The sequence below is a fragment of the Oryctolagus cuniculus genome, chromosome 5 (genome assembly GCF_964237555.1).
Source record: "Oryctolagus cuniculus chromosome 5, mOryCun1.1, whole genome shotgun sequence".
NCBI classification, from domain to species: domain Eukaryota; kingdom Metazoa; phylum Chordata; class Mammalia; order Lagomorpha; family Leporidae; genus Oryctolagus; species Oryctolagus cuniculus.
In genome coordinates, this window is record NC_091436.1 from 133978519 (window position 1) to 134005532 (window position 27014).

Genomic DNA, 27014 nt, shown 5'->3' on the forward strand with positions numbered 1-27014 from the left:
CCACCATGCTCCTTCCTAAGGAATCTCAGCCCCGTTTCCTCACGTTTCTCCCAGCACTGGCCTGAGCGCCTCCAGGTGGTGACCTGCGCTAGCCTCCTGAAGCAGTCCACTTCATGGGTGCCATGGCTACTGCTGGTCATCCTGGCCCTGAGGGGTGATGGCTCTCCCTCAGTGGATAGCTGAGCCACCTATAAGGGGTTGAGAAGTCTCACGACCTAGTTTTCCCAGGAGACTGCTGACCCAACCATCACATTGAGATAAAATGTGCTCATCAAGTCCAGGTCTCAAGTTCCAACTGCCCAGGGTCTGAGTCCTGGAGGACCCACTAGGCCCAGGGCTAGTCAGTCTGTACTCAGTCTGTACTGTGCGGGGGTGCATTAGCAGACAGCACCCAGTAACCATCTGGAGTGCAAATATCAGTGTTTAGTCCAAGGGGAGGGGAATCACCTACACCCAATTTTAGCTTCAGTATGTAAACTTGCAGCTGCACAAGGGTCCTTTAAAGTGCAGCAAATACACATCTTTTAGCCCCACTTGCCCTCCTTAGCTACTGAAATTCACAGCTCCTCCCTGCAGATTGCAGCTTTTTAAGGCAGAAAGCGGAATCTCTCATGGGCTGGTTCACTCCCCAAATGGCTCATCCTGGTCTCCCAAACACGTGGGCTCTCCCAAGTGCATGAGCTGGACCCCGTACTGAAGGTGGAGGCTTAATCACCTATGCCACGGGACTGGGCCCAGCCTGCAGCTCTTACTTAAAGCCAAGTTCCAATCTAAAAGCTACAATGATCTGACCTTGACTTCAGTATTCACAAAGCTGATGCATCTGAAAGCATCAATCCTGGATTAACCTGTTAGTTTGCAAGACCAGTTAATGGGCATTTTCCACACCATAAGCCACCTTTCCAGTCCTGGGTTTGCCTGGGACAGGGCTGTTCTGATGCTGGGTCCCATCAACCCCAATTCTGAGCTCTGTTGCCCATGTTCCTGAATAATTTACCTGCTGCTACTGACCAAACCAGAACAAGATTTGCAACATTCAACAGAGGGCCCACAAACCCACCCAAGGACCCATGACTGATGGATGGTGTGTATGAGGAGTTTCAGGGCTTAGCTTGAGAGCCACACACCCTACAGATGGAACAGGACTCCACACTGATGGCAGCGGGACAGGGTTCACCCACCACTAGCAGTGCCCGACCACCCCTCACCAAGGAACAGAAAGCCCTGACACCCCGTGAGCTCACGAGGCCCTTCAGCCCCAATCACAGGCAGACGGGACGGTGGCACCAGGGTTTATTAGGGTGTGCTTTAGTACAGGCGCTGGGGCTTGCCCATGGTGCTCTTGATGTACAAAGCCCGGACATTCTGCCAATTCTTCTTCAGCAGTGACACCAGGAAGTTGACAGCCAGGTGGATGTTGTACACAAGCTCATCGTCTGTCATCTTCACGTGGCCAACTGCCACGGCCAGACACAGCACCTGGGGGAGAGGGGAGGATTGGTCCACATGGCAGCCGGCCAGGCCAGCCCACCCCACCCTCGGTGACCAGCTGTGCTTGGGCCCAGGGAGAGAGCTGACCAAGGTTATTCCAGACCTTGTCAATGCATCCACTGAAGTACAGGCCAGGGAACCTAACGGCTGCCACACTGAGCGACTGGGTAAAACCTGAACCCTCTGCACCTTCACCCGACAGTTCTTACCTTCTTCATCTGGAACTTGATTGTGGACTTCACCTCATCGACTTTGGCCACCATGTTCTCATTGTGTGTCAGCAGGGAGGGGAACTTGCCAGCCTTATTTAGGCCTGGGCCCAGGATTCGTGGGATCTGCTTAATCAGAGACTCTGAGGCCAAAAAGGCGTCATACTTCTTGGCTGGTAACGAGAAGCCATTGGATGATTAGGGCCTGTCCACTGAGGCAGACCTCCTAACCAGTCAGGACAGAGATCACAGAAATCCACTCCGAGCCTCTGCGCCCCATCCAGACCAGGTGTTCTCATGCACCGCCCCACACCTGTGGGCTCAGTCCCCGGGGTAAACTGCAACGTCGGCACTTTTACTGCTCCGAGATCTGACCCAGATCCACATGCTGCAGGCGCGATGGGTGCTGTGGCCCCCACTCTAGGCTGAGGGCTGCAGTAGTCCTGGCTGTGGGGTTTGGGCATTTTACAACCAAGGGTACATTTCCTATCTGTACAAGTCTGACATCACTGCCTGCCCGACACGGGCTCAAGACCAGGGAAGAAACACAACGTTGGTCCAACTTGAATTCACGGCTCACCCCAGCACCTGGGTCCTCGACTTGACACGAAAACCAATGCCTGGTCCATCTCTTTTTAAAATTTAAGCCTCAGCAAACTAAGAAAACCCACCCTCAGGCTAGCCTGCCAGCCACGACAGCCCCTCTCCTATCTAACTCCCGCCTGCTTTGCCGGACCTCGCACCCCAAGGAACACGTTCCCATCAGCCCCCGCGGCACCCTCACCCAGCTTCTTGACTAGCTTCTTGTTCTTGTTGAGCTTCTTGAGCGCCTCGATGTCCATGTGGGGGATGTCCACAGCCTTGGCCTCGTCGCAGTGCTGCTGGTCGCCCAGGACACACACGGAGAACTTGGGGCGGGGGGTGGACTTCAGCCTGTGTTTCCGGGGACAGCCAGGTCATGCCCTGCCCGGGACTCCCAAAGGCAGGTGAAGCGGGGGAGGGGAGGTCTGGGGCCAGAGCGGACACCGAGCCTTACCCAGAGCGTGCAGTCACCAGCAGCTAGCCTGTCTTCTCAGACTAGCCGGCGGGCTCGGCCGAGGCCTCCCCACGCCTCCCCTCATGTTTTAAGACCCAGGGTGGGGGTCCGTCCAGCCCCGCCTGCCCGGAGCAGGGGGTCTGAACTACCCGAGCGCATCAGCCGCGCACGCGCCCGCCTCGGCTCGGCGCGAGCCTCAAAGGGAGGAGGCGGGCGCGCGGGCCCTGAGGGCTGGGTGGGGCGAGATGGTGCCAACCTGACGGTGCCCGAGAAGCGTTTGTCTTTCTGGGGGTCATAATTCTTCAAGCTGATCTGCAGCTCCACCGTCTCCAGAAACCTTGGGCAGAGAGGACGCGAGGTCAGCAGCGGCGGCCCTGACCCCCTCCCGGGGCCCGGCCCGCCCTTCCCGGGGCCGCGCTTACTTCCGGCGCTTGCGCTGGTTCCCGTGCAGGACTTCCCGCACCGCCTCGTACAGGGTGTCGCGAGAGACTTTGCTGCTGCGGGACACAAGCCAGAGCGCGCTCAGCGCCGGGACACCTCCGGGGTTCCGGTCGCCGAGCCGGGTTCCTAGGGCCTAGAGGAATCCGTCCTTCCCTGGGCACCGCACCCGGGAGCAGAGGAGACCGCAGGCCGGCGCCCAACAAGAGACGCAACGCCGGGAGAGGCGGCGCGAGTACCCCCAGCGGGGTTACCCGAATAACGCAGATGGCTACGGATATCCCCCATCCCCGCTTACCTCATGGCTCCTCGCGCCGCGGTAACCGGAAAAGAGAGTAGCCGGCTTCGCGCATGCGCTCAAATAGTGCTCCCGCTCTCGCGAGAACTGCCTTGTGCCACAGCCTACTCCCCCCAGAGCCCGAGCCCGGCGGAGCGCTGCCGCCTGCGGCCACGGGAGGGCGCAGCCGCGCTCTTCGCCGCCGGACCCGCGCTAGGACCCGCGGGGCTGCAGATCTGCTACCCCGGCAGTATCCGCAGCCGCTGCGTCCAGGGGCCAACTTCAGCAGTCACATTGGCTGGGCACAGCCCGGTGCTGGCCGCGGACGGCGTGCGGTCCCGGCGCTCTCCGCACACTGCCCTCCCTCCCCCGTCAACTTGCTCCCACGGGGATTCATGGCTTCCAAGGAAGCTGTCTGTTCCTCATCCCTCAGCGCCTGCAGGGGGTCAGGGCTGAGCGCTTTCAATTTTTGGTTGCTACAATAACATCTACGGGTTGAGTCTACGAAAATAAAGACGGGCCCGAGCTGTGGCGTCGCGGTCAAGCCGCCGCCAGTCCATGCGGGGCCAGCTCGAGTCCCAGCTGCTCCACTACTGATCCAGATCCCCGCTAATGGCCTGGAAAGAGCCCAGAAAGATGGTCCAAGGCCTTGGGCCCCTGCACCCACGTGGGAGACCCAGAAGAAGCTCCTGGCTCCTGATCAGCTCAGCTCTGGCCATTGCCGTCATCTGGGGAGTGAACCAGTGGATGGAAGGCCTCTCTCTCTCTACCTCTCTAATTCTTTCAAATAAATAAATCTTTAAAAAATAAGTAAACAGATGTGAAAGAAACCCCCAGTGCTGCACACTCATGAAGTGTCATCTGCCAAGTGGGTCCCCCTTTCTCTTCTCAGCCCGCAGGAAACCTCAAGAGCCCAGAGAGCCCTCAGCCTCCCCCAACTCCAGAACCTCTCCCACCCCATCCACAGGCAGCTGGGGTGGGCGACATCACACACAGTCTGGCCGACACACCCTATCTGGGTGAACTCAGGAAACTCGACAACTGTCGCTTCCACCAAGAAGATGCCCCATGTCACTGGGCAGGGGGTGAGGGTGGGCGGCAGGAGGTTCAGTACACACCCAGGGATAATGGGAAGGCAGCACAGCTTCTAATAAGACATTTTATTAAATACCATCCTTTTTATTAAATACCATCGATAAATTATTATCAAGTCACATGAAACACTGATGGTCAGACACACACCTGAGCAGGAGACGTGTGCTGTCACACAGGACGCTGATCTCCTGGAGCGCCTTGTGTCCACCCTGGGTCTGCTTTGGGCCGACCTAAGCCAGCGGCCCGGTCTCTGTGGCCATAGCAAGAAGTGATGAGAAGCGAGCCAGCAGCCTTTGCAAACAGTGCTCATCCGGCCCCAGCCCAGGAGGAGGGCCCTGCTCTCCCGGCAGCCTCTCTGCAGCCTGCAGCAGGGAGGCAGCTGGTCCCCAGGACAGCTGGGCTCAGCCCTCTTCCAAGGCTAGGGGCAGCGCAGCCACGTCCTGCAGGAGTCAGGTGAGGGGCTCCAGGCCAGGGGTCCCCTGGTGGGCGGTCAGGAGGCCAGATGTCGCAGGGCAGCCTGCAGGGACTTCCTCAGGAAGGTGGTGTTGGATTCCAGGGCCGTGGCCAGGCCCAGCTTCTGGGTCTCTGTGATCTGAGGAGGGAGAAGAATGTCAGAACTCCTTCCCCTCTCCCACTACCCCGAGGGCTCTGCTTGGGACAAAAGGAAGAGGAAGCTCCGGGCCATCCAACCTCATCGCTTCACCACAATGAACCAACCACAGACCAGGAGTCGAACAGAAGGCACACGGCCCACTAAGCCAGCCGCACCAATCAGGGTCAACAATTCCCGGGCGCTCCCTGTGAGACAGCACCACACACACATATACACACACACACACCTCACTCGTATGTGCATTAATTCATGTAAACCTTACAAGGCTCCCATTCTACAGACGAGAAAATAGGTTCAAAGCCACACTGTACAGGCTGCCTTCTGACAGAGCTCAAGGCCTCTTTTAATGCAAATGTGCCGGTCACCAGGCAGGCTGAGGATCTAAGGCCACTTCTGATGCCTCTCACATCAGACGTCTTTCTTCTAGGGCCTCCAGAGGGTCTCCAGGGGTCCAGGAGTCCCCTGAAACTACGCACCAGATGCATGTTCACACGTCGACTTTTCTGGATCCAAAACATCACACGGGCCTGGGATTCCTCCCGGCCTCCAGGGGGAGTACAGGGGGTGAGCCGTTGGTGCAGTGGTTAAGGCTCTACGTCTCGCATCACAGTTCCTGGGCTCAAGTCCCAGCTCCACTTCCAACTCCATCTTTCCGCTGCTACGCATCCTTGGAAGCAGCAGGTGGAGCCTCAACTACTCTGGGTCCCCACCGCCCACATGGGAGACACAGAAGAGCCCCGACTCCTGGCTTAGGCCCAGTCCAGCCTTAGCTGCCGTGGACACTTGAGATGGTGAACCACCAGATGGAAGATTTCTGTCTACTTTTCAAATATATTTTTTTAGAAGGTTTGTTTATTTGACAGGTAGAGTTACAGAGAGTGAAGGGGAGAGGCAGAGAGGGAGGTCTTCTATCTGCTGGTTCACTCCCCAAATGGCCACAACAGCCTAGAGCTGGGCCGATCCAAAGCCAGGAACCAGGAGCTGCTTCCCAGTCTCCCATGCAGGTGCAGGGGTCCAAGCACTTGGGCCATCTTTTACTGCTTTCCAGACCATAGCAAAGAGCTGGATTGGAAGAAGAGCAGCCGGGACTAGAACTGGCACCCATATGGGATGCTGGCACCACAGGCAGAGGATTAACCTACTGCACCATGGCACTGGCCCCTCAAATCTATTTATAAAGAACAATTTTTTTTTTTTGACAGGCAGAGTTAGATAGTGAGAGAGAGTCAGAGAGGAAGGTCTTCCTTTTTCTGTTGGTACACCCCCCCAAAAATGGCTGCTATGGTTGGTGTGCTGTGGCCGGCACGCTGCGCCGATCCGAAGCCAGGAGCCAGGTGCTTCCTCCTGGTCTCCCATGCGGGTGCAGGGCCCAAGCACTTGGGCCATCCTCCACTGCCTTCCCAGGCCACAGCAGAGAGCTGGACTGGAAGAGGAGCAACCGGGACAGAATCCGGCGCCCCAACCAGGACTAGAACCCGGGGTGCCGGCACCGCAGGCAGAGGATTAGCCAAGTGAGCCACAGCGCCAGCTTAAAGAACAATTTTAAGAGAAAATGGCAAGGGTTTGGCACTGTGGTGGAGAAGGTTAAGCCTCCACCTGCAGTGCTGACATCCCCTATGTGCACTAGCTGGGTCCCTGCTGCTCCACTTCCAATCCAGCTCCCTGCTAATGCGCCTGGGAAAGCAGCAGAAGATGGTGCAAACAGTTCAAGTCCCAGCTGCTCCACTTCCAATCTATCTCTCTGCTATGGCCTAGGAAAGTAGTAGAAGATGGCCCAAGTCTTTGGGCCCCTGCACCCACATGGGAGATCCAGAAGTTCCCAGCTCCTGGCTTTGGCCTGGCCCATCCTCAGCCATTGCAGCCATCTGGGGAGTGAACAAGCAGATGGAAGATATCTCCTTCTCTCTGTATCTACACCTTTCAGATAAACGAATAAATCTTTTTAAAAAAGAAAAGAAAATGGGGCCAGCACCATGGCATAGCAGGTAAAGTTGCCACCTGAAGTACTAGCATCCCATTTGAGCACTGGTTGGAGTCTCAGCTGCTCCACTTGTGTTTTTTTTTTTTTTTTTTTTTGACAGGCAGAGTGGACAGTGAGAGAGAGACAGAGAGAGAAAGGTCTTCCTTTGCCGTTGGATCACCCTCCAATGGCCGCCGCTGCAGCCGGCGCACCGCGCTGATCCAATGGCAGGAGCCAGGAGCCAGGTGCTTTTCCTGGTCTCCCATGGGGTGCAGGGCCCAAGCACCTGGGCCATCCTCCACTGCACTCCCTGGCCACAGCAGAGGGCTGGCCTGGAAGAGGGGCAACCGGGACAGAATCCGGCGCCCCAACCGGGACTAGAACCTGGTGTGCCGGCGCCGCATGGTGGAGGATTAGCCTATTGAGCCACGGCGCCGGCTCTCAGCTGCTCCACTTGTGATCCAGCTCTCTGCTGTGGCCTGGGAAAGCAGTGGAAGATGACCCAAGTCCTTGGGCCCTGCATCCGTGTGAGAGACCCAGAGGGGCTTCCAGCCAGATGGAAGACCTCTCTCTCTCTACCTCTCTGTAACTCTGCCTTTCAACTAAATAAATAAATCTTAAAAATAAATAAATACATAAAAGGGTAAGAAGCCAACAGGTAAGATCACCTGGACTTCAAGGTAAAGCGCCAACACACAGCCTACAGAGCCCTCCGTAAAGTGCTCCCAGTCCCAGCCCTGGGGTGCCAAGGAAGTTGCTTTTACCTCTCTGAATCCCAATTTCCTAATCCATCAAACGGAGCTAATAACAGCATCTCTCCTAGCGCTGACACACAGAATAAGCCTGCCAGTTCATGTACGTGAGGGGTTTGGAAGCAAGCCTGAGCCCCAGCAGGAGCTACGGAAGCACGAGCTATGAGAACTGTGGAGGTCTGACCTTACCCCTCCACTCTCTGTTTTAGGCCCTCCCCTCCCGCAGTAACGCCTTGCAGGTCACCCACTGCTCACAGGGACGCTTTCCCTGGAATGCCCCTTCCACCACCTCTGACCCTTGGCAACCATGCACCCTATAATTATAGGACCCTTGGCGACCACGCGCCCTATAAGCATCAGGAAGCCTGTCCCAATTCCCACCCAGAAACAAGAAGCCCGTCCTCCTTTGCCAGAAACACGCATGCACACCTCTTACCTGGCTCTTGCACACATCACAGAAATCTGCTTACCACCCCTTTCCCCTCTCACTGGCCGCGGGTTGAGGGACAGGGTTGTCTCAAGGGCAGTGGACTGTATTATGGTCACTGTTGATTTCCCGACAGCCTGCACAGCACGGGGCTCAAAGAGGTGTTGGCTGCATGAAGGAACTCACAAGCACGCTCTTTCCCCAGTCCTGCGTCTGAGCGTGTGTCTTCCCAGATTAACAGCTCGGGGTTTTCTCCCTGGCAAATGTATTTGCAGCCCCTCGGGGCAGGCCCAGAGCAGCCCCTGTCAGCACTCACGCTGGCCTGGTACTTGGTCATCACCGTCAGCATGAGTTTGGCGCAGGCCATGGAGGCAGGGGCCGCCAGCCCCTCTTTACAGAGCTTCTCCATCAGGACACTGAACTTTTCGGGGGTCATCGCCACCTGCAGCATTGGGAGGTGGAGCATTGTTAGGAGAAGGCCCTGGCTCCGCATCCTGCCGACCCCGGACTCAATTCCCAACTCCCCCACTTCCAGACTGAGCCCCGGCTTCCACATGGGTAAAGTGGGACTCGTGATACCTAACCCTGCAAAAAGGTTGAGGTCACGCACATAGGAGCTGACACGCGGGCCTCAGGGGACGGCGGCTACTGTTGCTCAGGCTCAGACCAGGACCCAGAGGAAACCGTGGTTAGAGACACACAGGAGCGAGGGGCCTGTGTGATCACCTGCACCCTCCTAACAGCAGTGTGTAACCACGGCGCAGCAGGCACCCCGGGCACTTTACACCAACGAGCTCACTTAGGCTTTGCCTGGTGTCTGGGGGAGGTGCTGGCAGAACCCCCCCTTGTTTGGGTGAGAAAACTGAGACGTAGAGCAGTGAGGCCGCTCACCTAAGACAGACACAAGGGAGGCAAATCCCTTGCTAAGCAAGAGCAGTGGGGTGCAGAGCCCTGGCCCTGGGGCACCCCAACCCCGGTGGACACAGCAGCTCCGAGAGGGCTCCTCTGCAGCTCTGGCACTGGCTAGCCCGGGGAAGGGAACCTGCACGGCTGGGGAGAAACGGGGACTCTTCCTCACTGCATCCTTTTGAGCTTTTTTTTTTAATTTTATTTATTTATTTTTTATTTTTTTGACTGGCAGAGTGGACAGTTGAGAGAGAGAGACAGAGAGAAAGGTCTTCCTTTGCCGTTGGTTCACCCTCCAATGGCCGCTGTGGCCAGCGCACCGCAGGAGCCAGGTACTTATCCTGGTCTCCCATGGGGTGCAGGGCCCAAGCACCTGGGCCATCCTCCACTGCACTCCCGGGCCACAGCAGAGAGCTGGCCTGGAAGAGGGGCAACCGGGACAGAATCCGGCACCCCGACTGGGACTAGAACCCGGTGTGCCGGCGCCACAAGGCGGAGGATTAGCCTAGTGAGCCGTGGCGCCGGCCTCCTTTTGAGCTTTTAAAATTATGAACACACAGGGCCGGTGCTGTGGTGCAGCAGGTTAAGCTGCCACCTACAGCACCAGCATCCTGGTTCAAGTCCCGGCTGCTCCACTTCTAATCCAGCTCCCTGCTAATGGCCTGGGAGAGCAGCAGGAGATGGCCTGAGTCCTTGGGCCCCTGCCATCCATGTGGGAGACTGGGAAGAAGCTCCTGGCTTATGGCTTTGGTCTGACCCAGCCCCAGTCACTGTGGCCATTTGGAGAGTGAACCAGCAGATGGAAGACCTTTCTGTCTGTCCTTCTCTCTCTCTCTCTCTTTAAAATAAATCTTTAAAATAAATAAATAAATATTATGAACACATGGGGGTGGGCATGGTGGTGCAGTGGGTTACACCATCGCTTAGGACACCACATCCCCTAGAAGAGCACTAGTTCAGGCCCTGGTACTCTGCTTCCGATCCAGTTTCCTGCTAGTGCATCCTGGGAGTCAGTAGAGGACAGCTCAAGTGCTTAGGCCCCTGCCACCCACATGGGAGACCTGAATGGAGTTCTGAGCTCTTGGCTTCAGTCTGGCCTGACCCTGGCTCTTGCAGTCATTTGAGGAGTGAACCAGTGGATGGAAGACATCTCTCTCTGTCTCTCTGCCTTTCAAGTAGATGACCATAAATAAATAAACTTAAAACACAAAGTTGTGAACACATGATTACCTATTCAAAAAGAAAGCTGACACACACCAAAACACCCATGTCCAAGCCCTACAGATGGGGGAGGTGGAACCGGATGGACCCTACAGTCAAGCCCCGGCTACCTGCCTTGCCACTGCTACAGGGTGCCCGCTGCAGGGCAGCTGTCCAGCCTGCCCCTCCATCCCTGAGGGACTCAACCCAGGAGCCCTGCGGCCCTCCACAGCCCTGCAGCCGTTCTTGGTCCACTCTACCCCAAGGCAGCCGGCTCACCTGTTGCTCCAAGAGTGACTGCAACACCAAGAAAGTCTCCTCCTTCCAGGGCAGATCCAAGATTTGCCTGCAAAGCAGAGGCAGGCTGAGTGAGGCCTGGACTCGCACCCAAGCCTGGGGATCTACTGCTCCCATTCCCTGGGAAGCCCACCCCCAGCAGCAGGGGCTCTGGCTGCAGAGCCCAAGGGTGTGCGAGGAAGATGGCAACCCCAAGATCCCCAGGGGCTGACAAGGAAGGATTTGGTAGTGAGAGGTACAAAGGTCCCTAAACACAACCAGGAGGCGAGAGTGCATCCTGACGGGCAACGGCAAAGGCGACTCAGGAGAGCAGGTGAGGCAAGGGGAGCCTTCCCTGCAGGACCCCACCTGCCGCTCAGCTGCACGGCCCTCCCCTTGGCGGAAATGACAGTGTGCCCAGTCACGCTCCTTGGGTGCGCAGGCCTGGGTTTGACGCCAGGTGTGATACCACTGGCTGGCTGTGTGACCCTTGGCCAAGTCCCTGCACCTCTCTGAGGGGTTTTTCCACCTGCATCACAACCCCGCATGAAGACTGAGAATCCAAAGCAGAGGAAGTGCTTGACCACTGGGGGCTGGCATGATTCGGGGGCTGTCCCCCGCTCACACTTCCCATGATGCATTGCACGTCTGTGTTCAACAGAGTTGATTGTCTCACATGTCTGTGCCTTGACTCCCCAATTTTAACAGTTTAACACCAATTTCATACTGATTCTGAGCACTTACTGGATGCCAAAGAGTGTGCCTACGTTACACGTATTATCAAACTTAATGTCTGACAGAACCCTATTAAGTGAGTATCACCCTCCTTTGCCATGAGAAAACTGAGGCCCAGGGAATCGAGTCCACTGTCTGAGCTCATACATTGAAATGGACAGCAAGGCTGGGATCTGAGACCATGTCAGTCAACAGCTGTGCTGTGGCAGCCCACAGCAGGGCCCATTGGCCCCTGCCTTGTAGTCCTCAAGGCACCCAGCCCGGGACGAGTCCCACACTCTGCAGAGCCAGAGCTAGGAAGAATGGGGCCCTGGGCTCTGGAAGGAGCATGGGATGGCAACTGCACGGCCCACAGGTGGAAGGCACGGGCTGGGTTCTGGTGACAGGGAGGGGGACACGGGCCGTGCCGTGGCCTGTCTTTGAGGCATGGGGTCTGGTGCCCATCTCCAACCTCAGAGTGCCAGGAGCAGGCCTGGCCAGTGGAGAAGGTGGCAATGGGGGCAGCATGGGGGCTGCACACTCACTCTAGCATTAGAACCCGTGTGGCCGGCTCCAGGGACTTGTCCTTCACAAGGCAACACAGCAACTCGGTTTGAGCTAGACCTGGTGGGGGAGGGCAGAGGGGATAAGTCTGGGGGAGATATGGCAGGAAAAGATGAGGTTGGGGGCAGAACACCAGCCTGGTGTAGGGGCATCAGCAGGGAAGCCTCGGGCACCTTTACCACCGAACTCCTCCCAGGGCTGCCCTGGGGTGAAGGCCGCAGAGTTCCAGAATTACCTGTGCCTGAGGCCTGGAGCACGGGGCCGAGGAGGGCTCTGCAGAACGGGTAGGTATACTTGGCACAGAAGGCGGTCAGGGCAGCCGTGAGCAGGCGGGAGGCCGAGGAGGTCAGGGAGAGGATCTGCAGCCGACAGGGAAGGGGAAATGCCCAGGCTCTCCCTGCAGGACGCACGTGGACCCACCCAGTGGGAAAGACATGCACCACCCTCCCCAGCTTCCAACTCCAGAAGGCTCCTGGGTCAGCTGTTGGGAGGGTCCTGGGGAAAGGTCAGATGCCACGTGGGTGGACAGATGTCCAGGGGACCGTGACCTGCTGCTGGAGACAGGATCCTTTTTTTTTTTTTTTTTTTTTTTGAAAGGCAGAGTTACATAGAAAGAGAGAGATCTCCAAATGGCCTCAATGGCTAGGACAGGGCCAGGCCGAAGCCAGGACAGAAGGTTCATCCAGGTCTCCCAGTTGGGGACTTGGGCTATCTTCTATTGCCCTCCCAGGTGCATCAGCAGGGAGCTGGATTGGAAATGGAACAGCCAGGACTTGAACCAGCACCCACATGGATTACCGGCATTGCAGGCGACGGCTTACCCGTTACGCCACAATGCCAGCCCTGAGCATCCTTTACCCTAGACTGCTCAGGAAGCCCTTCTCCCAGGCACCCCCTGCAGAGGGCTCTTCAGACGCTCTCCCCAGGGTCCCTGGTGCTCCCAGTGCCTTGCGATGTACCTACCCGTCCAAGAAAGAGGCTCCTGGTCAGCACAGTCGCATTGCTGAGGCTAAGATCTGGGGAGAGGGCCAGCAGCCAGGTGCAGAGCTGCAGGACGCCCGTGTCGGAGAGCTGGGGGAGCTGCAGCTGGGCACACAGCAGGTCCACCTGCAACAGCAGCAGGAAGGCGCAGGGACGCTCAGTCTGTCCCGGCCAGGCTGTCACTAGCCAGCTGGGCAACAGAAGGGGCAGGGCACCGACGTTCCAAGGCAAAGGCCGACAGCTGCCCTGGGAGAGGGGACTGGGAGCTGAAAGAAACCACCCTGACCCCAGAAAACTCCCACGAGGTATGGAAACTAACTTAAACGAGAAAACGCAGGGAAGCGCAGTGGTAACCTCGAGGCCAGGATCCCTTTCTGGACTCACCTGGTCAGGACTACATTCGTGGAGTAGCTGCAGCTCCACTGGGGGGGCGTCCTCGAACCCCTCCAATCCCTAGGGAGGCAAATCCTACGTCAGGGCTGGCAGGGGGCTTAGTGACAAGTCACCGAGGCCACCCTTCCATTGGCAAGGGCAGTGGCAGAGATCCTGGAAGGGGCCATTGGAGGAGAGGGGTCTGCACAGGCATGTACCACGTAAGGCAGCTTCAGCGATGGGCCACGTGTGTGACAGCGGGCTCAAGGCATCACGCGCGGCCTGGGCCTGCGGAAGCTGGAGCCGTCTCCATTTGTGAGGTACGCTCTGGGATGCTCACGCAAGCATGCCATCACTCCAACCCTGCCTCCCCCACCTGCCCATGCTCACTGCACTGGGCCTCCCTGGGCATGGCTGAGGGCTGGGCAGAAGCAAAAGGAAGCTGTGGTGAGCAGGGTAGGGCCAGGCACCTTCCCAGAAGTCTTCAGCAGCTGCTGCAGCCTGGGAACCTGGTCCTGTTGGGGAGAGCCCAGTCAATGCCAAGTCCTCACCCCAGCCATGACGCCCCCAGCCCTGGCCTGGCTCCTTCTCCTGAGATGCAACCCTCCCCTGGCCCCTGATCAGTGGGAGGGGGTGGGCAAAGAGCAAGAACATGAAGCCTGTGTGTTAAAAAGCATCTAAGAATCCAAAGTAGGCAAGACCATGTGCGACCAGCTGTCTGAAGCTGTCTTCTGTGTATCCAAGCCTAATGGGGTAGAGCCAGGCTTTGGGCTGGGAGGGCAGGCAGATGCTGCCATGATTCTCCTCCCACAGGAGGGGTGGTCGGGGGCAGTTCCAGGGCCTCTCCCCTTACACTTTACCCTCTGAGCCCACACTAGAGCATTTCCACCTCTAACGGCTCCCTCCCTACCCCTAGCGTGTGGAGTAGAAGCTGAACACCCTCCACCCATCCCCCAGCTCCACGGACGAATCACCCCACTGGGAAACAGCACCCCAACCAGTCTTCCCCAGTCCTGCAGGATCACTCTAGCCTCCCCACCACAGTACCTGGACAGCTTTGGGCAACTCCAAACTCAGAGCAGGGCCCCGCGCGTCTTCCGTGCTCCGGCCAGCCTCACCGCTCTCCGCTCCCACAACAGGGTGGCTCTCCACCAGTGCCACGACTCCTCCATCTGCCAGGGATTCCAGTGACTCGTGCTCAGATCCCCCCTCCTCCTCCTCTTCTTCCTTGTCTTCCTCTTCTTCCCTTTCTGAATACCGCAACCTTTTGGGGGCCTTCTCCCCATCAGAAGTGGCAGGCTCTTCCTCGGGCTCCTTCCTGCGTTTCCCACGCTGCTGGGAGTCCCTGTCCTCTTCCTCCTCTTTCTCCTTGGGGTCTGGTGCCTGGGGCAATGTCAACCTCCTGCCCCCGTGTCCCAGCCGCCCACACAGGCCTTGGAGCTGTTTCTGGCAACTGTCAGACAGTGGGGAGGGTGCCTGGCCAGAGGCCCCGACCCCCACATCCCTCCGCAGCAGTTCTCCCAGGGCCTGGAGCCAGGCGTCAGGGTCCGAGACACAGTCCTGCCGGGCAATCTGCAGCACAGAGAGGAGCCCGCTTTCGGGCAGCGACGGCCGGACAGCCATCAGCAGGGTCATCAGGTTCCTCTGGCATAACTGAGGCAATCGTAGCAACAGCGGTTTCCTGGGTAGCAGAGGGAGAACAACTTCGTATCAGACCAGACTGGGTAGAGCCGGGAGGCAGGACCCGCGAGAGTCAGTGTGGATGGAGCTGGGGCCAGCACGAGAGAGTACTGAGCATCTATTAAACACCAGGCCCTGCTCTTTGACCTCTCTGACGCAATTTAGCTCCAGAATTCCTGTTAGGTGGCCCGGTGTCGTGCTGTGCCACGGGTGGGTTAAGCTCCCGCTTGCAATGACAGCATCTCATTTCAGAGCAATAGTTCAAATCCTGGCTGCTGAGCTCCCAATACAGCCCCAGCCGTGACAGCCATCTGCTAAGTGAACCAGTGGATGGAAGCTATCTTTCTGTCTCTCTCTGTCATTCTTTCAAATATATATATATATATATATAAAAGAATTCATATTGGAACCTACTGTATAATAAATCTATGCTTTTTCATCTTTTTTTTTTTTTTTTTTTTTTTTTTTTTTTTTGACAGGCAGAGTGGACAGTGAGAGAGAGACAGAGAGAGAAAGGTCTTCCTTTGCCGTTGGTTCACCCTCCAATGGCCGCCGCTGCAGCCGGCGCACCGCGCTGATCCTGGCAGGAGCCAGGAGCCAGGTGCTTTTCCTGGTCTCCCATGGGGTGCAGGGCCCAAGCACCTGGGCCATCCTCCACTGCACTCCCTGGCCATAGCAGAGAGCTGGCCTGGAAGAGGGGCGACCGGGACAGAATCCGGCGCCCCCACCGGGTCTAGAACCCGGTGTGCCGGCGCCGCAAGGTGGAGGATTAGCCTATTGAGCCACGGCGCCGGCTCTTTTCATCTTTTTTTAAAGACATTTATTTACTTGAAAGGCAGAGTCACAGAGAGGCAGAGGCAGAGAGAGAGGTATTCCATCTGCTGGTTCACTCCCCAGTTGGCCACAATGGCTGGAGCTGCACCAATCCGAAGCCAGGAGCCAGGAGCTTCTTCCGGGTCTCCCACATGGGTGCAGGGGTCCAAGGACCTGGGCTATCTTTTACTGCTTTCCCAGGCCATAGCAGAGAGCTGGATCAGAAGTGGAGCAGCCGGGACTTGAACCAGTGCCCATAAGGGATGCTGGCACTGTACACCACAATGCTGGCCCCTTTTCAAGTTATTTTATGTAAAAGTTATTTCCAGATTTTAAGTAAAAATAATACCCAGGATACTGAGTAGTAATGTTTAGCAGGTGGCCCTGCGGCCACCCCTTAGCAGTCAATGCCCCAGAATTCTCAGGGTTCCTCATCTGGTCAGCTCTGAGGATCCTTTCACTGAACCATGGGCTCCCGGAAGGCAGAGGCAGTGTCTCCTTCCTCTGCGTCCCAGTACTCAGCAGAGGCCCAGGGCACACCCTCAGTGAATGAACTCCCTGTGAGCAAGCCTCCCAGAGGCAGTGGAGCTGGAAGCAGGAGACCAGAGAATAACCTTTCACTGTCACTTCCGGCTTCCCAGCAGCCAAGGGGGAGGCAGAGGGGACAGAGGCTGTTTCGGAGCCTCAGAAGTAAGAAGAGAATGAAGACACCCTCCTACAAGCACCCAGCATTCTCTACTCAGCACTACCTCCTGGTGCTGCAGAGGCCCACGATGCAACACATGGCCGTCCGGAATTTTGCTAGCAAGAACCCAGAGCCTGTGTGACCTGAGGTTCCGTGCGCAGCAAGTCATGGCGCCATCAAGCCCAGCACCCATCATGCCTCAGCTCCTGCCAACGTGACTGTGCATCACCCAGACACTTGGGATGTGAGAGAAACACACAAACTCTACTTCTTTATGCAAAACAGATACTATGTGAGGGAGATGGGAGGGTATTTGATGGCTGAAAGGGAAGACCCACCCTGCAACAAGGGTTCTTAACCTTTTTTAGGGCCCCTAATCACAGCAAGTGAATTAAATAAAATACCTAGGATTACAAAGGAAATCCATGTTCTATTCAAGGGCCCCAGTTTAAGCAACCCTTCTTACCCTTACTCTATTTAGATAAAGCAGACAACTGGATAAACATTTTTTTTAAAGACTTATTTATTTGAAAGAGTTACAGAGAGAGAGAGATCTTTCGTCCACTGGTTCACTCCTCAAATGGCCCCAACAGTCAGGGCTGAGCCAGGTGGAAGCCAGGCACCAGGAGCTTCATCCTGGTCTCCCACATGGGTCGCAGGGGCCCAAGGACTTTCACTGCTTTCCCAGGCACATTAGCAGGGAGCTGGATGGGAAGTGGAGCAACTGGGACTCAAACCAGCACCCATATGGGATGCTGGCATCACAAGTGGTGGCTTAAACCACTACACCACGAAGCCAGTCCCCTAAACAAACATTTCCAAAGCCTTCAATTTGGGGATTTGGACATGTTCTCCTGACCCATCTGCTGAAAGAAAGAAATTCAAAATACAGTATGTGAAGAACATAACAGAACATCTACTTCCACTTATTTGTCTAAAAGCTGAGAAATTAAGCATTACTAATGTTTCCCGTACAGACTGGCCTTCCTACACCAGTCTCCAGCTCAGTGCTTGGGGAGGGGTATCCAAAAAGAGCAGGAAGGCCTGCACCACGAGGGGCTGCAGGCGCACCTCCCTCGCTCCTTGGCCACTTTCTGTGTATTTAGATCAGCTATGCTAGCCAAGGGCATGTATGGATGCCCCGTCATCTGTTCTAACGAAGTGGACGTGTCACTTCAAAGGAGCCTGCAAAAAAACTGAAGATAACACTAGTAATGGGAGCACAACCCAATAGCACTTCTGCTCCTGGCAGACGCTGTCTGCCTGCAGAGGTATTTAAAACACCAAACTCAAAAAGCAGAGGAGATGGCCCGAGAATTTGGAGCCCTGTTATCCGTGTGGGAGACTGGATGAAGCTCCTGGCTTCCACCTGGCTCACCCTGGTGGTTGTGGCCATCTGGGGAGTGAACCAGCCGATGGAAGATCTCTCTCTCTCTCTCTCTCTCTAACTCTCCCTCTCTCTCTGTAACTCTGCCTCTCAAAGAAATAAGTAAATCTTTAAAAACAAATGAATAAACTCAAAGTCATTCAGAAAACTAAATTATAAAGAACGCTGACATACAGTCTCACAGTCAACAATCCCGTGAGTATTAAGGAAACTGACGTGTCGTGCCAGTGTTGTGGCAGAAAAGGTTAAGCCCCCGCCTGTGCCCACTGCATCCCTTATGGCTGTGGATTCCAGTCTGGCTGCTCCTGGCTGTTCCACTTCCAATTAGCTCCCTACTAATGCGCCTGGGAAAACAGCAGAAGACGGCCCAAGTACCTGGGCCCCAACACGCAGGTGGGAGACCGGATGAAGCTCCTGGCTTTGCCACTGCAGCCATCTGGGGAGTGAGCCAGTGGACGAAAGACCTGTGTCTTTCCTGCTGGCTCTCTTTCTACCTTTCAAGTAATATAATAAATCTTAAAAATAAAAAAAGTGATCTTGCCTTAAAGTTCTTATGTTTCAAAAAGGAACTGGATGAAGCCACCAGGCTTAGCGGTTTATCCCACCTTTTAAATGTTCTAACCATTTTTGTGCATTATATGATGTACATTTTTTTTAAAGATTTATTCCATTTACTTGAAAGACGGAGCCACAGAGAGAGGCAGAGACAGGTCTTCCATCCGCTGGTTCACTCCCCAGATGGCCACAATGACCGAAACTGGGCCGATTCAAAGCCAGGAGCCAGGAGCTTCTTCCGGGTCTCCCACGCGGGTGCAGGGGTCCAAGGGCTTGGGCCATCTTTCACTGCTTTCCCAGGCCATAGCAGGGAGCTGGATCAGAAGTGGAGCAGCCGGACCAGAACTGGAACCCATATGGAATGCCTGCGCTTCAGGCCAGTGCTTTAACCCGCTGCGCCACAGCGCCAGCCCCTATGATGTGCATATGTTAACACACGTGTACCTTTTATACATAAGCATACCTACACGGTCCCCGCCTCCCGTGACCGTGGGGGACTTACAGTTCCAGGCGGCCGTCAGGCCCCTGCACGACCGGCTCCTCCCGGCACAGCGCCTCGAGGAAGCCGCCCCAGCAGAAGGGCTCCCCGCCGCGGCGGCGCAGCGCCCGCAGCACCCCGAGGCCGCGCCGCGCGCCCTCGGGCCCCGCCTGCAGCGCCTGCAGCAGCAGGCGGGCGGGGGCCTCCAGCCGCGCCCAGGGGGCCGACCCCGCGCCCTCAGCCGCCGCAGCGGCCGCCGCGTCTGGGGCCGCCATGCCCAGGCTCGGGCGCCGCGCCGCCTCCGCTCTGGGTTGGGAAAACCGAGGACCCCGCGGTGAACCCCTCTAGCGCCCGCCACACCCGGCTGAAGCCCCCGGCGCGCGGTCCTGAGGGGAAGAGTGGAAGCGGGGAGCGGGTTCGGAGTGGGAGGCGGGGTGCGAGGCCGGAAAGGGCGGGGTCGAGAACGGTCCCGGGCAGAAAGTGGGGCGGGGCCAGGATGGGCGTTCCCTGGGCGGGGTTAGCCCTGAGTGGGGCGGGGCTTCGTGGAGGGGCGGGTCCTCGGGAACTGACCCAAAGCCGCCACCTCCATCACTTCCGAAGTAGTGGACAGAATGGATGCCAGGGGTCAAAAATGTCCTATCTTTTAGCTGATGCCCGTGTTGCTTGTAAATCATAGGCTTTGCGATAAGGCTTGACCACAACTTAACAGCCCACTTAGCTTCACCTTTTCCATAGGCCAAAGACCGTCATCGTTTGAGTTTCCATCCTCACCAGAAATATTATTGGATGTCCACATATCCCTGAGAATGGGGTTGCAGTAAAAGTCAATGCCATCGGTATAACCGAAGCCATTTAATTAAAAATAATTTGAGGGGCTGGTGTCGGGGCATAGCAGGTAAAGCTGCCGCCTGCAATGCCAGCATCCCATATGGGCACAGGTTCCTGTATTGGCTGTTCCACTTCCGATCCTGCTCCCTGCTAACGGGACTGGGAAAGCAGTGGAAGATGGCCCAAGTTTTTGGGACCCTGCACTCACGTGGGAACTCGGAAGAAGTGCCTGGCTCCTGGCTTCAGCCTGGTCCAGCCCCTGTCATTGCAGCCATTTGGGGAGTAAACAAGCAAATGGAAGATCAGTGTATGTGTGTGTGTGTGTGTCTGTCTGTCTGTCTGTGTCTCTCCTCTCTCTATAACTGTCTTTCAAATAAATAAGTAAATAAATCTCAAAAAAAAAAAAAAAAACACCTGGGGCTGGTGCTGTGGCATAGCAGGTTAAACTGCAGTCTGCAGTGCCAACATCCCATAATGGCGCCTTTTGGAGTCTCAGCTGCTCCACTTCAGCCCAACTCCCTGCCAGTGCACCTGGGAAAGTAGCAGCAGATGACCGAAGCTCTGGGCCGCTGCCACCCATGTGGGAAACCCAGAAGAAGCTCCTGGCTTTGGCTTGGCCCACCCCTGACTGTTGTGGACATATGGAAAATGAACCAGCAGATGGAAGATCTCTCTCTCCCCCTCCCCCTCCCGCTCTGTCTGTAATTCTACTTTTCAATAACTAAATAAATATTAAAAAAAAAAAAAACAAGGCCCTGGCAAGAGGGCAGGAACATTTCCTTCCTGGGAGTCCTCCATCCCACCTGTGTCCCCCGCTGTGTCCCTGGGGCACTTCCCGGGGGTGGAGGACTTGTACTCTTGTCCCCGTCAAGCCCCTGAAGAGAAAGATCTATCACATACACCCCCAGCCCCTCTTCCTCACCTTGATCTTGGCTGCCACAGCATCCTGCTGAGTTCTGAGCCCCAGAAGGTCCTGCTCAGGGCGTAGTCCCCAAAGAACACACGGGCCTCTGGGTGCTCCCTGGGGAAGACGCTGAGCCCTGCACCTGGGAGGGGGAGGGGAAGCAGTGGAAGCCCATCGGCCGCAACCCCAGCTGCCCAGGAGCAGGGGAACTGAGGGCTCGCACACCAGGCGGGCGGCTGCAGCTAACACAGAGGTGCTGCAGCTACACACACACTGCTGACGTCACAGACACCAGACACAGGGGTCACGTTTGTCACAGACATTTATTAGAAGCTGTGGCCCGCGGCCTCCTCTGCCCCATGTCCCTGCTGTGACCCCTCGCTCCCAGAGGCCAGCTGTGTTCTCCCAGGCTGGGGAGGACCAGAGGTCAGGGCCTTAACAGGATGCAGGCGCAGGCGGATGCAGTCAGATTTGAGGGGCACAGCCGCTCCTCTGCGTGAAGAACCCACAGCAGATCCGGCTGTGAGAGCGCGGAAGAGGAGACCACTCCTAAAAGCCTGGTTTCCCCGGGAACGAGGAGCACCTGAGGCTCACACATAAGGCAGGGCAGGTTGCACATAGCACCAGTGCACCGTATCTAGGCAGGCGCCGCTAGCCTCACAGTGTAGATGCCCCGTTTGTTTCCACTGTCTTCCAGCAGATGGCAGTAAAGTGTCTTAAGGAAACCCTGCTACAATTCTTGCAGTCTCCATATGGGCCAGCAGTGGTCCAGGGGACCTCTTTTCCTCTTTTTAACTAATTAAAAAAAATTTTGTGTTAATTTTCATTTTATTTGGGCCAGCGCCGTGGCTCAATAGGCTAATCCTCCACCTTGTGGCGCCGGCACACCGGGTTCTAGTCCCGGTTGGGGCGCCGGATTCTGTCCCGGTTGCCCCTCTTCCAGGCCAGCTCTCTGCTATGGCCAGGGAGTGCAGTGGAGGATGGCCCAGGTGCTTGGGCCCTGCACCCCATGGGAGACCAGGAAAAGCACCTGGATCCTGGCTCCTGCCATCGGATCAGCGCTGTGCGCCGGCTGCAGCGGCGGCCATTGGAGGGTGAACCAACGGCAAAGGAAGACCTTTCTCTCTCTGTCTCTCTCTCTCACTGTCCACTCTGCCTGTCAAAAATAAAAAAAATAAAAAAAATTTTTCATTTTATTTGAAAGACAGAGAGATATATAAACAGAGAACGATCAGGTTTGCTCCCCAATGCCCACAGGGCTGGGCCAGGCCAAAGCCAGGAGCCAGAAATTCAGTCCAGGTCTACCATCACCTGATAGCTCCAAAAGTGCACCTTAGCAGGAAGCTGGAATCAGAAGTGGAGCCAAGGGGCCAGCATTGTGGCGTAGCAGGTAAAACCTCTGGCTGCAGCACCGGTATCCCATATAGGCTCTGGTCCATGTTCCAGTTGCTCTTCTTCTGATCCAGCTCCTTGCTAATGACCTAGGAAAGCACTGGAAGATGGCCCAAGTCCTTGAGCCCCCGCACACACATGGGAGACCCAGAAGAAGTTCCTGGCTCCTGGCTTCATCTTAGCCAGCCCTGGCTGTTGTTAACCCTGACTTTCAAATAAATTAATAAATGTTTTAAAAAAATAAAAGTGGAGCCAGGATTCTAACCTGGGCACTCCAGAATGTGTGTATGTGTCCCCAAGAGGTATCTTAAACACCGCCAAATGTCTGCCCTCGACTCAACTTTAGCCATAGCATCAAAGAGGGAGGGTAGGGGCCTTGCCGGGGCCTGGAGCCTGGCCTGGTGGTGCTGGCCAGCAAGGAGGTTGGCGGCCGTTCCTGGCTGTCCCTGTCTGCATCATGGGCACGGGCACGAGCACCGGGGGTGGGCAGCAGCGGGCTGCAAGACCAGGGTTCCTGCAGGGCCTCTGAGCAGGGTGTCTGTCCCTTCCACCTGCTACCTCCTGCAGATTCCCAGAGGAGAGAGACTCTCCGTGCCTCTGTGGCCGTGTTTCAGAAGCCCAAGACCCTGGGTGGAGGTCAGTTCCAACTGGGGCCCTTGCAGGGTGACAGGTGGTCCCACCGCAGGGGGCCTCCAGGCCATGGATGTTGATAGTGGCAGGGGAAAGAGGAGAGTGAGGCACAGGGCTCAGAGCCAGCTCACCTGGGACTCGGAGCCGAGCGGGGAGAAGGGACTCGGGGAAGATCCCCGGTGGCAAAGTGGCGGCTCAATAGCCCGCTGGCGGGCCCCGAAGACCAAGTGGCCAAGACAGTGTCTGGGTCATTCGGAGCCCTGTTTCAGTTCCTGCCTTTGTGTTCTCTCGAGAGACAGCTTGTGTGATCAGTGAGAGGAAGCAGGCTCCCGACTTGGCCCTGGGGAACCTGCGTGAGTAACTCGTCTGATGCTTGGTTTCCTCCCTTAGACAGGAAGCAGCCACGTCCGCTCCTCCCAGGCGCTCGGTTAGGCACAGTGATGACTTCCTCCAGGGTTCTAGAGTCAGAATTCTGGGTTCAAATTCTGGTACCAGGGTCGCCTCCAAAGGCAGCTGGTTAAGCCGCCACTTGCGATGCTAGCATCCCACATGAGCGCTGGTGTGACGGCTACCTGCTCTGCTTCCTATCCAGCTCCCTGCTAATGCACCCGGGAAAACAGCGGGAGGTGGTCTGAGTGCTCAGGCCCCCACATCCACCTGGGAGACCCGGATGGAGTTTCAGGCTCCTGGCTGTTATGGCCATTTGGGGAGTGAACCAGTAGATGGATAATCTTTCTCTACCTCTCTCTGTCACTTAAATAAATCTCTTTTGAAGGGTAGAGCCCTGTATAGTCGCAGAGGACCCCCCAGATTATGCATCCGGCTCTGCCAGGCACCCCTCTACTTCTTGGTGGCCTTGCCTTAGTCTCCTTGTTTGTGAAGTGGGGATGATGACAGCACCCATGTCATGGGCTGTGTCACACTTAGAGGGAGCAGCTGGAGCGCCTGGCACGCAGCAGGCCCTGAGTTGTTGTCACTGCTGTGTTCATCACTGTCACCACCCAGTGGCTGCTGACGGTCCCGTGGGAGGTGGAGGAGAGGGGGCGGAGGCGAGCGGGGCAGGTGTTTGTGAGTTTACTATGCGTCCAGGTCTGGGCTGGGCACGGGAAGGAGGTGGGGGCAACTCTGTCCTTGTCATGCAACCCCCTGCGTCGCCTGGAGCTCCCTCGGGAGGTGGCCACGGCAGCGGGGTTCTCGTCCCTCGAGAACCCAGGCTGACCCAGTCTGCGGCGAGGGTCTGCAGGGGCGTGGCTCCCACCTCTTTCCCAGGTGGTGTCCGAGGGCAGGGCACTGGCCCAGAAGCAGGCAGCGGGAGGGAAGTTGGTGACAGGTACAGGAGGATCTCGCTGCTGAAGGAGCCGGACGGTTAGTCAATGCTCCCTCGTCCCCGCCCCCGTGAGGGAACCCGGCCCCAGGACGGGACCCGGGCAGGTGAGTGAGGCACTCGCCTCGGACATGAAATTTCAGGGAATACCAGAAAAGCCAAGTACGTGAGAGAAATACTATTTTATTTCAAAAGACCAAAACTCATGCCAAAAAACAAACAAACAAACACACAATGAAGGAAATAGCAGACTTGAAATAAAGACAGGATCCAGCCCTGCCCGGCTCCCCTGTCCAGGCCCTGCAGCAAGGGCGTGGAGGACCACGAGCAGTGCAGGCTGGCACAGGGCCCACGGCACTGGCAACATGGTGACCGCAGGGTGGGGGCTTCCTCTAGGCAGGGGAGGCTGCTGAGGTGCTGGTGACAAACGCCAGTACAATTATAGTCCCTACTAAGGTGCCCTCGACGGCGGTGACTGCTGCTTTTAGTGGCACTGCTGAGGGCCAGGGTGTCGAGTGTAAGGTCACTCAACAGCTCATTGTGACAACAGACCACTGTGTAATTTCTGGCGTTTATCAGAGGAAATTAAGAAAACAACTTGAGTGATCCTACAACAGCAAAACACCTATCATTCCTGTGCACCTGTTTATGTCAGCAAGATTTCCCGAATGCATGGGTGTACAAAGAGTAAAAATAGCAACGGAGTTGGCCTTGAGCCTGTCTCATTCTAACAATTAAGTAATATTTATCCAAGGATACATGAGCTTCTGGGGGAAAAGGAAAAGCTCCTAGCTCAGCGGCAGATTGCTAAAGAAAGTTTTTTGTTATTTAATAATTAACCGTTAATGTGTATTTAAGTTGCTTTGATCAACTGAGTAATACTAATAACTAGGTCTAGAAAAAAATTGTATTCGCTTCACAAATATTGTTGTTACAGGAACTATGATGATCAATAAAACACTAATGAGAATAAAAATATTAAGAGGCCAGAGCCGTGGCTCACTTGGCTAATCCTCTGCCTGCGGCGCCGGCACCCCGGGTTCTAGTCCTGGTTGGGGTACCGGATTCTGTCCGGGTTGCTTCTCTTCCAGTCCAGCTCTCAGCTGCGGCCTGGGAAGGCAGTGGAGGATGGCCCAAGTGCTGGGGCCCTGCACCCGCATGGGAGACCAGGAGGAAGCACCTGGCTCCTGGCTTCAGATTGGCGAAGCACGCCGGCTGCAGCGCGCCGGCCGTAGTGGCCACTTGGGGGGTGAACCAACGGAAAAAGGAAGACCTTTCTCTCTGTCTCTCTCTCATTGTCTAACTCTGCCTGTCCAATATATATATATATATATATATATATGGAGAAAATTCAATACACCAGGCATTTAAGAAGAGAGAATTATGTAAAACAATAGCATCTGTTCATATTTTTTGGAAAATGGAATTAAAAGATGTTTCTTTCACAGCAAGAAAAGTTTGAAATCTGTACATAGTTTTTTCTTTTTCTTCTTAAATATTTATTTATTTGAAAGTCAGAGTTGGGGCCAGCATTGTGGCATAGGTTAAGGCTCTGCCTGCAGCACCTGCATTCCGCATGGGCACCTGTTCAAGTCCTGCCTGCTCCACTTTTGATCCAGCTCACTGCTAACGCATCTGGGAAGGCAGCGGAGGATGGCCCAAGTGCTTGGGTCCCTGCACCCATGTGGGAGACCTGGAAGAAGCTCCTGGGTCCTGGCTTTAGCCTGGCCCAGCCCTGACCATTGCAGCCATTTGGGGAGTAAACCAGTGGATGGAAGACCTCTCTCTCTTCTCTCTATGTATCTCTGCCTTTCAAATAAATAAAAAGAAAGGGAGAAAGAGAGAAATAAAGCAAGAGAGAAAGTGAGGAAGGAAGGAAGGAAGGAAGGAAGGAAGGAAGGAAGGAAGGAAGGAAGGAAGGAAGGAAGGAAGAAAGGAAGAAAGGAAGAAAGGAAGAAAGGAAGAAAGGAAGAAAGGAAGAAAGGAAGAAAGGAAGAAAGGAAGAAAGGAAGAAAGGAAGAAAGGAAGAAAGGAAGAAAGGAAGAAAGAAAGAAAGAAAGAAAGAAAGAAAGAAAGGAAGAAAGAAAGAAATCAGAGTTACAGAGAGAGAGAAATCTTCCATCTGCTGATTCACTCCTCGATGGCCAGGGCTGGGCCAGGCTGAAGCCAGGAGCCAGAGCTTCATCTGGGTCTCCCACATGGGTGGCAGCGCTTGGGCCATCCTCCGCTGCTTTTAGCAGGGAGCTGAATTGAAAATGGAGCAGCCAGGGTACAAAGTGGCACCCATATGGGATGCCGGCATCGTAGGTGTCAGCTTTACCTGCTACGCCTCAACGCAGATCCATAGTTTTTTCCTAATACAGATTTCTTGTGATTTTTTTTATTTGACAGGTAGAGTTATAAACAGTGAGAGAGACAGAGAGAAAGGTCTTCCTTCTGTTGGTTCACTCCCCAAATGGCTGCCACAGCCAGCACTACGCCGATCCAAGGCCAGAAGCCAGGTGCTTCTTCCTGGTCTCCCATGCGGGTGCAGGGCCCAAGTACTTGGGCCATCCTCCACTGCCTTCCCGGGCCACAGCCGAGAGCTGGACTGGAAAAGGAGCAACCAGGACTAGAACCCGGTGCCCATATGGGATGTCAGCACTGCAGGTGGAGGATTAACCAAGTGAGCCACGGCGCCAGTCCCTCTCATGAATTTTGAAGGCACCTAGTATTCCTTGGATTTCAAAATTTGTTTGCATCAGTTCATTTTTTAAAAAAGATTTATTTTATTCATTTGAAAGGCACAGTCATACAGAGAGATCTTCCATCCCCTGGTTCACTCCCAAAATGGTCACAATGGCCAGGGCTGGGCCACACCAAAGCCAGAAGCCAGGAGCTTCTTCTGGGTCTCCTCATGTGTACAGGGGCCCAAAGACTTGGGCCGTCTCCTATAGCCTTCCCAGGTGCCTCAGCAGGGAGCTGGATCAGAAGACGAACAGCCAGGACTTGAACCAGTGTCCATATGGGATGCCAGCACTGCAAGCA

At 55.8% G+C, this 27014-nt stretch overlaps 2 protein-coding genes across 5 annotated transcripts; both read right to left on the reverse strand.

Moving 5' to 3' along the window:
• Window positions 1–1276: 1276 nt before the first annotated feature.
• Window positions 1277–3807, reverse strand: RPL10A (ribosomal protein L10a). 2 transcript variants are annotated; one of them, XM_002714629.5, is made up of 6 exons: window positions 3473–3807; window positions 3159–3233; window positions 2993–3073; window positions 2485–2633; window positions 1701–1873; window positions 1277–1479 (listed from the first exon to the last, which is right to left on the reverse strand). In XM_002714629.5, the coding sequence occupies exons 1-6, from the start codon at window positions 3475–3477 to the stop codon at window positions 1309–1311; spliced, it is 654 nt and encodes a 217-aa protein (XP_002714675.1). In that variant the 5' UTR covers window positions 3478–3807; the 3' UTR covers window positions 1277–1308. The 2 variants fall into 2 exon arrangements, with proteins under 2 accessions (XP_002714675.1, XP_069930258.1); XM_070074157.1 differs by having other exon boundaries at window positions 3159–3310; window positions 3473–3527.
• An 802-nt stretch (window positions 3808–4609) lies between these two features.
• On the reverse strand, window positions 4610–20816 carry FANCE (FA complementation group E). 3 transcript variants are annotated; one of them, XM_051854807.2, is made up of 10 exons: window positions 20660–20816; window positions 14359–14992; window positions 13782–13826; window positions 13324–13392; window positions 12922–13065; window positions 12194–12317; window positions 11940–12018; window positions 10684–10750; window positions 8615–8740; window positions 4610–5138 (listed from the first exon to the last, which is right to left on the reverse strand). In XM_051854807.2, the coding sequence occupies exons 1-10, from the start codon at window positions 20680–20682 to the stop codon at window positions 5037–5039; spliced, it is 1413 nt and encodes a 470-aa protein (XP_051710767.1). In that variant the 5' UTR covers window positions 20683–20816; the 3' UTR covers window positions 4610–5036. The 3 variants fall into 3 exon arrangements, with proteins under 3 accessions (XP_051710767.1, XP_002714679.1, XP_008261041.1); XM_002714633.5 differs by lacking the exon at window positions 20660–20816 and adding an exon at window positions 18934–19354; XM_008262819.4 differs by lacking the exons at window positions 13782–13826; window positions 20660–20816 and adding an exon at window positions 18934–19355.
• Window positions 20817–27014: the final 6198 nt, after the last annotated feature.

What these genes read in the sequence shown, in the direction of transcription:
- RPL10A (XM_002714629.5), bottom strand. An exon ending in CGCTTCTCGGGCACCGTCAG is followed by an intron (nt 2,634 to 2,992) that starts GTTGGCACCATC and finishes CCGGAAACACAG; the next exon opens with GCTGAAGTCCACCCCCCGCC. An exon ending in GAAGCTAGTCAAGAAGCTGG is followed by an intron (nt 1,874 to 2,484) that starts GTGAGGGTGCCG and finishes TCTCGTTACCAG; the next exon opens with CCAAGAAGTATGACGCCTTT.
- FANCE (XM_002714633.5), bottom strand. Translation starts at nt 19,184, where the DNA reads ATGGCGGCCCCAGACGCGGCGGCCGCTGCGGCGGCTGAGGGCGCGGGG. An exon ending in CCTGACGGCCGCCTGGAACT is followed by an intron (nt 14,993 to 18,933) that starts GTAAGTCCCCCA and finishes TCTGCTACCCAG; the next exon opens with GAAACCGCTGTTGCTACGAT. An exon ending in ACGAATGTAGTCCTGACCAG is followed by an intron (nt 13,066 to 13,323) that starts GTGAGTCCAGAA and finishes CTGCTGTTGCAG; the next exon opens with GTGGACCTGCTGTGTGCCCA.